Here is a 12974-nt window from a genome sequence, read left to right as displayed (position 1 = left end):
TACAAATCTATTTGGTTTCAACATTTTAGGTTGTATTGCCTTTTTAATTTACCAGGCACAGATTTCAATATGAACCTGTCCATAATATTATATAGAGAAAAGATAACAAAGAACTCATTTAATCATCTTTCTCTGACTGCTAACAATTTAAAATGAATAAACTTTTTGCTAGAATTCTACAAATATAATATTAAATATTACCAAATACTATATTATATTCCCAGTAAATCTGGTGGTTTTGATGTAAAGACTCTAAATCAGAGCCTGTGGCATTAGCTCCTGGTGTATTTAAACCATGAACATTATCCAGACAGAGCTATAAAGCATCTCTCGTGAGAAACAGTATTTTCGGAGGTCACACTGATAACGAATTTGGGCTTTCAAGAGGTTTAGGCAAAACAATTTCAGACTGATTTATAACGTACTTTTAAGCAGCTAAATATAAATTTGCAAGAGAGAAAGAAAGATACAGCTGACACTTTTAACTTTAATTCATAGTATTCATAAAGACAGCTTGATTGAGGGAAGGTAACTCATTTAAAAGAAGGCATGAATAACTCATAGGTCAGCTGAGTTATTAACCGTGGTAAATGTGCTGTTCACCTCTGCTTATTGTGCTTCTTTGCAAAACTCTGTTCATGAGGAATTAGAAGGCAGAAATGGCAAGAAGAAAAGGCAAGATGGCATGAAAAGAGCAAGAGACATTAGAAAATCATTCCATCTTGACTGTGCTGTTAGATGTCTTCGCACCCCAGGGCCTCAATGCTTCCAACTGTGTGAAATGAGTGGGTTTAACTCAAGGACCTCACAGATATTACTACCCTGCTATTTCAGAGTCAAAATGATTCCTTTTGCTTGCTTTCTAACAGTCTTTAATATAACCTTCATGCTAAAATTTCTCACATCTTTGCTCTTTGGATAGACAAAGAGCTTACCCACTACCTAAGATTTTGATTCAAGATTGATGAAGCCTGGCAGGAGATCTATTTAGGGATATTAGCAGTTTCTTACATTAGCAGTTTATTCTCTGCCCAAGGAACACATTTCACTAAAAATATCTCAAACATCCATTCCAGTTGTTAGACTTTATATGCCACAGACACCATACTGATACATTTTCATCTAAAATGTCTCACACCCTCCAGAATTGTGAAATTAGAAACCAGCCCAAACAGACAGGTTGTGGTTTCCAATTGCAGAGAAATAGGCATCCTGCACAATGTGATGCTCCCTCCCTCAAATTCACATGTGACGGGGGAGTGGGGAAGCATATTGTCTCCCCTCCCTTCTTAAGACATCATTTCCCAGGGTCTAAGGGTCTTTTTGAGAATTTCCCAGGAAACCAAGATTCAGAGCCTCTATCCACATTACTACTGCTGAAGTCACATTCTTGGCCAAGAAGGAGAATTCCTGAGGGTGGCATCCTTACACTGCTGTGTCTCCCTGAGACTTCTTGGTCAGTAAGAAGCCTCTCAAAGCCAAAAGTCTGATTAGCATCTTTCTCTCTTCCCTGGAGACCTTAAAGCTTCCAAAAATGCAAAACAAGCCCCTTCAAAAGTATCTTGAGAAATCTGGCTATGTCAACATTTCTTTCCTATTAGCAGAAAAATCTCTATTCAGCCCTGAAGCTATTTTTAAAAAAAAAATCTAATTATTTTAGGACTCGCTGCTGTCTCATGTTCTGATCCCAGAGCTCCCCCTTGTGCCCTGATGGGAAATTGATTCAAGAGAAAACTAAAGGTCATTTGGACTGTGCAGATCAAGTAATTCCTTACTGCTCCTATGTGTCCACCTCAATTACCATCCCAATTCCAATTAAAATTTTATCAAGAACCACATGAAGGACCACACCCTGAACACTGATCTTTTAACTTAGTGTTTTTAGTAAACTAAGATGCAAGAAGAAAAAAATGAGAATTGTAGGGGGAAAAAGGAATAAGTAAAATTACAGGATGTAAGTTAAGACAAATGTTTTTCAAGTTTAAATATGCATCATAATTGACATGATTTTTTGAAATATTCAGATGCTCAGCACTAAAATGTTCTGTACATTTCAAAAATCAATTTTAAAAATAGATGCCCAAAGGTATTCTGCAAAGAGCATGAAGTTTCCGAAGTGGCAAAGATTGCCAGAGGTCAAAAGAAAAACTTAATAGTTTCTTCCACATTAGGAAAATTTTAGTTGCCAACTGCTATCCTTTAAACTCCTGAGACTGTTTTCAGGAAATGAGTCTTGGGGGAGGGAATAGACAGGATGGAGAATAATGTGAGGAATTACTCTGATCAAGAAACATTGAATGAACTGTAAGAAATGAAACAAGGTTTTTATTCCTTTGTTGCTGTTATAGTTTTCTGTACCTTTTGTCTTTTTTGTAGGTTTATCTGTTTGGGGGAACACAGAAATGGCGGGACAAAGGGTGAACAAATGTGCAATGATAGTCACTAGACACTGCTGAAAATTAACTATACCACTTGTTGGAAGGGAGGTCGGAAGGGAAAAACTTGGAGAGAGCCAGAAAGAGGTGACATTGTTCAGAAAGAAATGTACTCATTACCTGACCTACATAACTGTAACCCCTTTGTACAACACCTTTACAATAGCAAGAAGTAAAAATATATTGAACACTTAGATGGACACATTAAATTGTAACTTCTTGTATAGCCTTTTGAAGTTCAGAAAGAGAGAATTATTTTAAAAAATGAGAATTTGCCTGGATGAGTCAGACAATCATTTGTTTTCCAAAGGTCACACCTCATATTTAGAAGCACCACCTTTAGTCAGAGACCTGGAAAGAGCTCAGGGTCATCAAGATAGACTCAGATGATTCATAGATGGTCTGATAAAGACCCTCAAAGTACTATCATCAGTAGGATGAGCACCTGAACTCAAAGCTACTAGTGGACTATCAGAGACTGAGGAAGACCTGTGCTTTTGTTGCTGGAATCATTGAACATATCTTTTTCATAAAGGCAGAGGTTGGTGGAAGAATCCTCTCTCGTTCAAAAGCATCTGCCTCTTCCTGTTCCTCTCACTGCTACCTATTACCTCTTATTCTTGAATCACATTATTCTCTCACCTTGAATAGATGAAGAGAAAAATTAATTCACAGATCTATGTGAACCACAGAGAAGTACTTGGTGGGAAGTGAGTGCTACAGTGGCTTTACACCCCAAAATGAACCGAAAATACTGTGATGCCACTGGAAATATTTTTAGGATACAAAAATACTTTAAGCCATGCTTAGACTAGGAGTTTCAATCCACACATAACATGGAGGAAATAAATAAAAATCTCTCAATGGTTATTGCAAAACTGGCAAAACCAAATAAAATCTGTTGTTTTCTTTTTTAAATGTATATTTTTGCATTTTGATGGAGGAAAATATGTAAATAAAACTATGATTGAAAGGGATCTTCATCCTAGTGAGATTTAAAGTAATCTACTCCTTGAATAATATATAAATGAAGGAATTAAAATCAAGACACATTTATTTAAATGTCCCTGATGCCATGAAAGCAGTCTTTAAGTTGAGTTTCTTGAGCCCAGAAAATGGCTTGTATTCTCCCTCAAAAATGGCTAGTGTCCTCCCTCAAAGTTAATTGTATTAATCATATAAATGTATTAATCAAATAAATGTATTAATCATATAATAAGAGCCAGTACCTCAGTGCCAATCAGTCTACTGAACTGAATTAGACTTCATAGATCAGTCTTGCCTTAAGGATTCTGCTACCATTAATCAATAACCTGAAGAACTGGTAATGAATCCTTAACATTTCACCCGGTAGTGGTTTGTCTAGACGTATACCCTAGGAGAGTTTCTACTCCAGTTCTCAAGGAATGGGAGGCTAATGGGTCAGGATACTAGCTGGAGTTATTTATATATTGCCTATACTTTCAAGAGACTTAGCCACTCGAGGCAAATGGAACAAAGGAGCATCATGAAATAGTCTGGAAAGTACTAAGATTGGGTAAAGCCTATTCTATCCATGCTTCTACACATCTCTACAACAAAAACTTATAGATTCATTTGTCCTTCTGCTTTTTCCCTAAGAAGTATGTCTTTACATAGTAATAATCTGAAGAGTTTTATTTATAAAACCAAATATAGAAGTGGAATGATAATCCCAAAGAAAAATAATACCTGGGAACTGAAATCAGACCCGCTCCAGATTTAGCAGGATTACACCTCATTTTCACAGCAGTTGACCGACCATTAATGCAAGATGTTGTAGTTGTGGAAGACCTATTACAAAAGATGTGATATTTTTTAAAAAAAACATATATTGTATAGATTACAAAGACAAAAATATGTGTATAATTGCTCTCATGTTCTAGAAGCTAGTGAAAAAAATGTATTAAAGTTCACTAATTTAGAGTTTTCATGCAAGGTTAACAATATCACTAGGTAAGGCTATATGCAAAGTTTCTAGGAAAACTATTAGAATTTTAGCCAAAATTATAATCAAAATATTTTTAAATAATAGAGATCATTTCTCCTTGGCATGATGTAGGAATTAGAAGTAATTACTTCCAAGACAATGAACTATAATCTCTTTATTGCCTAATTTTAAAGAATACATGTCTTTAAAATATATATTGAGAGAAATTATATCATGCTTTCAAATTATACCATGTTTCTTTTTACTAAATCATTTAATGGTCAACATTTTCTGTTTCTATTTCAGGAGGTTTTGTGCCAGTACTTGAATTCTGGGGTTCATACTCTCAGTGAGTTTTCCACTCATGGCTGGTGCTCTAAAACTACTGAGATAATTTAAGATAACAGTCTTAGTTTTTGACTGCTCAGGCTAGTATTGAAGTGTGATTCTCAGATCTTAGCCTCCTGAGTAACTAAGGTTATAGGAATGAGCCACCAGAACTGGTAAAGGCCATTTTTAATTGTTTATTAAGCACAAACTATTATGCTAAACACACAGAGGTGACACAACTTTCTTGCCACTAGGAGCTTGTAGTCCAAAATGACAGAAAAAAATCTATGAGTTTTTTTATATGCAATATAATCAAGGGAAGCAGCATCTTCACTTACCTATAAAAGAAATTCACATCTGGTATTTGGCTTGGTGAAGCTGGAAACATATCTTCTCTTATATTAATGTGTTGCAAAGTGGTTTCAACAGTCACTCCTAAATGACATTTACAAAGAAACCATTCAGCAATATGGGAAAAATAGATTTATTCAGTCTCTACGATTCTGAGTAGAAGATAGCTTTACGTTGATGACTATCATTTCAGAAGAAATGTATTAAATCAATACAAATGGTGTAAAATAAAAAGAAATTTTTAAAAATCTCTAGAATAGAAAGATACTACTCAGCTTTGTAATTTAGCTTAAGTAATTTCACCTCTCTGGTTCTTATTTCTGTGTAAAATGCACACCGCAATTTAGATGGTGTTTAATTTCCCTTCCACTCCTACAATTTTGAATGCCTACTATTAAGATTGTTATCTGCTGCTGAGTTTTGTCAAACAAGCTGGACTACTTTGATAGTTCAGTGAGGGATTTTTTTTGTTTACAACAAATACACCCATTTAACAAAGCAAAAAAAAAAAATCTGCAGTCAGGTGTGGTGGTGCATACTGTGGTTCCAGTACATGGGAGGATCCAAAGAGCCTGGACAATAAAATACGAACATTTTGGGAGAAAAAAAGAGGTTTCACTAATAATGTATAGCAATCCTCAAACTTCCTTGTTCTAAAGAAGAAAACAAACAAGATTTTTTTTCTATTTATTCTGGGTAAAGTGGTATTAGAATCACAACTCCAACAGCAAGGAAAGCAACGTTTGCTTCTAAGGCCAAGTCCTGATGCTGAGCACAAGCCTAGTAGCTGGCCTTGGTGCTGAAATGTGAAGTAAAATTCCTCTGGAGTCTGAAGAAATAGTTTTCAAATCTGGCTGCACAGCAGAATCATTTATATTAAAATCATATATGCCTGGACCCCACCATGCTCCCTTGGTTCCAATGAACCTGATTCCTAGATCAGGATCACCAGAAACCTGGATTCTTCTTAAAATTTTACCTTTAAAGACCACAGACAGAGATGGGCACTTAAAAATTTACCTTTCAGGACCATAGTGAGTGCGTGGAAATAAAATTCAGCACCTCATCTTTTCTAACAGCTCATTTCTGGTAGGAAAATGGCTGGTAAAACTAGAAGCACACACCATGATTTGGATTTATATTATTTTTGTTTAGTGTTCTTATTTTTGTCTTTGATTTTTATTTTTAAAATTACTTTGTGTCTTAGAGTCTTAGAAAATCTAATATATGGCACAGATCATCAGAAAATGTATCATATATGAATTAAAACCTAACTTAAGAATCTTCTTGGAATCTCTGAGATGACCAACAAACCCCATATTTGTAGGCTTCTTAACTACTTTACAAAAGACCATTGAAATTATATGCAGGCCTTAATCATCTATGGGAAACACCAATGCACTGACAAGTTATTGCTACCATAGTATTAAAATATATGCAAGCATATGTTAGTCATGGGCAACTTACCTAAAAAGGTATCTGCCAGAATTATGGATTGAGATGATAAAGCTGCTCGGAAACCCTTACTTTCAGATGGAATAATAGTCGACTGGCATACAAATGCTCCTACCAAATTTATGTAATCATCTGACCCTGTAACCATTTCCTTTACAGTAAAGTCAGATATGTTATTGGTACAGAGCGCCATCTTCTTCCCCTAAGAAAATAAAGTCATAAGTGAGAGGTTTCCCAAGCATGAGTCTCTAAACTGAATCTCAGTTAATAGGCCACTCTAGTAAAGTGATGTCTCTCTACAGCAGAGATCCTGATTTAATGGACCTGGGCTGAGGCCCAGGCATTGCCATTCCCTAAAGGCTCCTATGGTTATTCCAATGTTTGACCTGGACTGAGACTCACTGCAGTTGTTCCAGATGCATTCATCCTCCACTACATGTGTCATTTGTTTTAGATGAAAGCCATTAAACCCCCAAAAACAAAGGTCATCTATGAAAAGTTCAATTCAAAGAATAGCATTCAAAGAAACCAGCAAAATACAGCTTCATAGGCCTAAATATGGAGAAAAGTTTAAGGCTGAAGAATGTCTAAAAGCCATGTTATGGCAGAGTCTTGAATAGGATATCGGATTTCTAAACAGTGGTCAACACTCTCCTTACTCACCTACTCTGAGATGTAATGATAATGATAGACATGTTTACTTAGACAGTAAACTGAAGACTTCAAGGGTTTAACTTTTTAAATCATTGCAGGTTAATTGAAAGATATCATATATGAACTATAGAAGACCATTTAAATAGTGTGTTTATACTATAGGCTCACTGCAAAAAAACAGCATTTTCCATCATTTTTACAAATAAATGTAAAAAAATGGCAAGCAATTTTATGAATGCATACACAGGCATCAAGTATAAAGATTTCTCTGCTTAATTTAACTTGCAATTCAAATATACAATTTTTTCTCCCCCTACTAGGCCTTCTCATCAAAATACAACTATCTTTTAACTAAGCCTAAACAAATTGTTGAAGCCAATGCAAATAATGGAAAACAGCACTGATAAGAAAATTAGGAAAGGAGGGAAATAACAGACCCAAAGTAACAAATGAGAATAAAAGAAAGAGGACAAAGAGAAAAACAAAGGATGGGAGACAAATTATCACAATAGGAGAAAAGAGGTTAAAATGTGATAAATAATGGAAGTGACCTCATTTGCTACCTCATGAAAATATCTTTCATATATATGTATTTACTTCTGAATTGACAGGGGGACCAACCAGTCTAGTGAGTATGTAGGATCACCACATGTGAAGTCAGGACAGGACAAAGCACACCATGTAGATTTCATAGAGCTTTTCTGTGGTACTAATGGCTCATTTATTTCCTTTGAACAAGTCTGGCTCAGATATCACTATGCGAACAATTATATAGGCATTTATATAAAGAGAGACATGGAGAAATGCTTTGTTGTATTTTCATAGTTGTTAATCATGTGTGTGCCACACACACACACACACACACACACACACACACACACACATTCTTCTCAATCACAACCCCAGGTCTGTAGAAATATTGGACATACAGTTCTTTTACTCTCTCATTAACAATATCAACATCCTCCTTTCCCCCAATCTGGAAGTGAATATCTTATTATTTATTCACAGACCCTACCTTAACAATTAACATTTGGCCCCACATACTTCCTTTCCTTCAGACAATAATTCTCTTGAAATTCTTTGTAAAACACACAATGAACAATATCAATTTAATAGTTAACTTTAGGTGCAAACATAACTGGATTAAGGAATGTCTACAGAACTTCTAAGGTGCTAATTCCACGTGGGTATTTGAGGATGTTCCAGGAGAACACCAGTCTGTGGATGAGTGGACTGGGTAGAGAAGATGGCTCTCAATTTGAGTGGGCAACATTTAATGGCTGGGGCTTCAGACAGAACTAAGAAGCAAAAGAAAGGCATCCCTGGAGCTTCTCCTGGAGCTGGGTCACTGTTCTCCTACCAGAGACACCAAAACTCCAGATTCTCAACCTCTGAGATTCCAGAACTTATACCAGTAGTGTCTCAGTTTTCAGGCCCTCAATTTCAGGCTGAGAATTATACCATTGGCTTCTCTAGTCTGAGGCCTTTGGACGTAAGACTGAGCCATACAACCAGCATCTCAAGGTCTCCAGCTCACAAACAGCCTATCATAAGAATTCTGACTTGATAATCCTGTGCAGCAATTCTCCTAATAAAATCCTCTGATATGTATGGAATATATATAACATATGGTACATATATGACATATACAATATGTACCATATATTTCAATATATGATATATCATATATACCATATATATATCCTACATATATGATTTTATTACTTCCTATATCTCTAACAAATACATAAACAACAGTAAAACTTTTCTCAAATCATAACTGGTGAAGGAGGTGACATTATCCAAATGCATTGTACTCATAAATTGACATTGCAAACTGTGCAACTTCTTACAGATGTATTTTTAATTAGGTGAGCTTGCAAAACCTGACCCACTTATATCCCATTTCCTATGAAAGATTGAAAAGAAGCCCTCAATGCGCTTAAACTACAGCTCCAAGCCCTGCAGTTCAGATGACTGGATAAGTGCTTTATAAACCAAGGACTAGGGGAGGTTGCTCCTGGTAGACAAAGCTGTCAGTATGACAATATGACAGGAGCTAACAGAGGGTTTTAACACACAGCTAGGCTTGTGAGCTTGGTTGTTAGTTCCCATAGTAGTATTCATCAACACAGAGATATCTACTCAGAGCTGCCATAAAACTCCATCTTGCCGCGACAGCTAAGAACTCACCTCATGCCCACATAAACTGATATTGAAGAAATGGAAGTATTTTGTTCCTTTGGAGGTGAAGCTGGGACCATTCATTAACGAGCCCACACTGCTGAGGTTGCTGAAGTCATAGTGCAAACTCTGGTTCTCTTTTTCATGATAGAAAAAGCAGTCACTGTAGCAAACTGAGTGGTCCTTCATTTAAAGATTAAAAAAAAACAGCATTGCAGGAAATTATTAACTGCTACTAAAAAGTATGTTTCAGAAAGGCCTAAATGAACATTTTCAAAATTTTTCTTCTACTTAAGATAGTATCATTCTAATATAGAAGATTTCTAAATAGATTTTTCTAGGCAAAGGTCAGAGGATTCAAAATTTTTCCAAGTCAGAGAAATTTTCTGAAGTTGGTTTCTTAATAAAAGGTGTTTTTCTAAGAAATAGTAAATGTTCCCTGTAGTGCTAGCTTATGCTGATAATTAAAAAAATTCTCGTTTAACCTTGATACATTGCTTTTCAATCATTGGGAGATATGTCCACTGCTTCTCGGATAGCTCCCACAGCCAGTCTATGGAAGGAGTTCACTTGTTCTATCACGGCAGTGCACTAGATACCAATTTTTAATATTTTGGAGAGGAATTCTTATTAGAATGATTTTCTTCATAATCTATGTCCCTCATAATTAGCACCTTCATAGTATATTCAGTGCTCAATAAATGTAAGAGAGCTTACATTCTTTTTTTCAGAATAGCAACTTCAAGTTCCTAGAGATAAATGAAGGGAAGCCTTGAGTTTCCTTATTAAAAGGTACTTTGTTAGGCTAACTAAGGTGCAGATCTACTTACCTGAGTGCTTTTACTTCCAGGCCCACAGGGAATACAAGCTTCCTTGCCATAGACCTGATGTATGGACAGGTATGTATCAGGTGGGCACTCTTTGCACTGGTTTGTTTCTTTCTCAATATAGTGGCCTGGGGGGCAGGGGACACACGATGAACCCAATTGTTCAGAACCAAGGGCACAGGCATGGCATGAAGAGGCCACCCCATCAACTGCATTCGTGGTTGTGATAGAATAAATCTTCACCATGTCATTGATGAACCGTCTATTCTAAAAAGAAGAGCAGAAAGAATTGACTCTGCCTTGGAGCCTGTATTATGTCGGTATCCACCAAACAACCAAGAACATTATGAAGCTCCACAATTGGCATTAAGCATGTCATACGAGTATAAAGTTGGACATATTTATAGACTTTACATTTGGAGGATCTGTTTTACTTTAACAGAGGAACATTGTCTCTCATCACTGTTTAGTATGGCAAGGGTTGAAAAACCTTGGCCTATAGTTCCTTGGACTAGGAACTATAAAATCTTAGAAGTCTAGGACCTCTTTTGCTCACACAATTACTGTGTAATATTTATACTGTGTTATGTTTCTAGCACCACTTTCTTGAGCCTTTTCTTTCCTCCCTAACCCTTTCCTTAGCCCTCCCAGCCAAACTCCTACCTCTACTGAAAGGATGTAGAATAGCACTGAGTTTTTGCTACTTGTAGCCATGAGTTAATTAAGACCTGGTTTTTAATCAAGCAATGAACATTAGTCCAATATTTCTAAGTGTTTTCAAACTACTTTATGCTTCTGTCTAGACAAATATAAAAAGAAGGTAAAGAAGTGGTAAGTTTTTATCCTGTACTTGATCTCTCAAAATGGTTGTTTGAATCCTCTCAAAGAATAATGGGGATTAAGTACAATCTGGGGAATTAGTGTCCCACTAAAATTCTGAAGGGAGAAGAGAAAATGCACTATGTTTGCTGTCATAGCAACAAAGCCACTTCTCAACAGATTTTTGCCTTGTTCTTACCCTAGGATGGTCATGTCCATGGAGGCCTACAAGAGTAGCAGTTCCTGCTACTATTGAAACATACAATGTGATTTACTTAAGGGAGTATTAGGCCTATTCTAATAAGAACAGTGAGGAAAAAAGAGAAATGAGTCTCTGTAACAACACATACAAAAACATTCTCTACAAAGAAATATTACCATAAAGAAAAGAAATCACACAAATTAATGACTCCTAGACAAATGTCAGATCCATGAGAGGAAAATGAATAAAGTTACTCCCCTTTCCAATGTCTCAGGAAGTTTTAAATACATGTTTTTTAATTGCTACAATATTGTATTTTCTCTTTGGCTTTGATATTTGTATTTATATGGAGTTCTGAATAATTCAAAGCCATATTATACCACGTTATCTAATTTATGCATTCTGATTCTTCCATAATGAAAGAGTTTTTATACTTCTCCATTACATAATCAAATGCCCAATTCCAAGTCAATAAAAAGCTGTCTTCTTTGGATTTCAGTAGTTACTTTGTCTATACCTCCACAAGGGGGCATCATCATTGTGTTTTACTAAGTATGTAAGTAGACAAGACAGACAGACAGACTGATTGATTGATTGATTGCTTGATTTGAACTTACATCTTGGCCTTGATTCGTTCTCTGGAATGCCCATGTAAATGTAAATGTTGCATTCTTGAAGATGATGTGAGTATATGCTTGCTTCTCTTTGGTTCCACCCCATGACTCCACTACATTGGTACTTTTTCTATTAATATCCTAAAACAACAGGAAAAAATAAATGCAACTTAAGCAGAGTCAGCATTATTCTATATATGTATACATTACAAATATGTGTTGTGTTTAAACACCATAGAGATTGTGACTATCTGCTATGCATGTAACTCTATAACTTTCAAAATTCCTCTTAAGTCTTAACAAGCACCTTGTGTCCTTAGGAATACACTGTATCAATGAAAGTGTCAACATAGTTTAAAAGATGTCTATTTAAGGGTTAGGTTTATTGTTTTGTGCCTATGTGTGATTCTAGCTTGGGAAATACACATAGAAGAGGACATATAATTCCTCAGAGTCCTCAAAGAAAATTGTAGCATTCTCATCAAATAGACCAGTAGACCAGTCTTCCATTTCTATGCCCTCACATAAAAAACCTAAATTCCCCTGAACTGTACTTGCAACTTACAGGTTCATCTAAATGGAAGCTAACTAGAACATTATTCTTAATGTCCATGAAAAACTCACCAGCTCATATTTAAGTTCAGCTAGCTTTGATTTGTATAATATTTTATTTCTAATAAGCCTTATTCAAGATTTAGAATACAGATTTTTAGATATTCCCATCAATATTCTATCATCCACTTAGCTACAAAGAAAATATAATTCAAGCAAATAATGTAATAACATCTAATTTATTTAAATGAAAATTAAAGCTAGTCCTCTGTGCAGAAACACTGATAAATGACTTAAGAACTTGGATGGGTTCTCATTTGTTATTTGGATATTGACAAATCGTGTGCCATAAGCTAAACACACGTGTCTTCCTTTTCCCCTATAATCTAAACATAAGAATCAAATACATTATTAAGTAATCATATATGTTATAAGGGGTCATCTTGAATTCATACCACTGATAGAAATAATGGAAACTTCTTGTCATAATTACAGAATCCCATTAACAAATAACCAAATAGTCACCCTTGTCTCCAAAACCCAGCTCAGCATGTACAATGTTTAACTACATATCACAGTTCTAAGTTATAATAAATGGAA

General features: G+C 35.6%; 1 protein-coding gene across 2 annotated transcripts in view; it reads right to left on the bottom strand.

Annotated features, from left to right (window-relative positions):
• Kiaa1324l (KIAA1324-like ortholog) overlaps positions 1-12974 on the bottom strand; it is a 146063-nt gene that overhangs the window by 13595 nt on the left and 119494 nt on the right. For both annotated transcript variants that reach the window (XM_013026019.1, XM_013026020.1), the window contains 6 exons: positions 11826-11963; positions 10191-10454; positions 9370-9543; positions 6532-6721; positions 5052-5148; positions 4146-4247 (listed from right to left, as the gene is read on the bottom strand). In XM_013026019.1, coding sequence (XP_012881473.1) covers positions 4146-4247; positions 5052-5148; positions 6532-6721; positions 9370-9543; positions 10191-10454; positions 11826-11963 — 965 coding nt within the window. The remainder of the gene's footprint in view (positions 1-4145; positions 4248-5051; positions 5149-6531; positions 6722-9369; positions 9544-10190; positions 10455-11825; positions 11964-12974) is intronic.

The sequence above is a fragment of the Dipodomys ordii genome, unplaced genomic scaffold (genome assembly GCF_000151885.1).
Source record: "Dipodomys ordii isolate 6190 unplaced genomic scaffold, Dord_2.0 Scaffold90, whole genome shotgun sequence".
Taxonomy (NCBI): domain Eukaryota; kingdom Metazoa; phylum Chordata; class Mammalia; order Rodentia; family Heteromyidae; genus Dipodomys; species Dipodomys ordii.
This window is presented reverse-complemented; position numbering and strand designations above follow the sequence as displayed.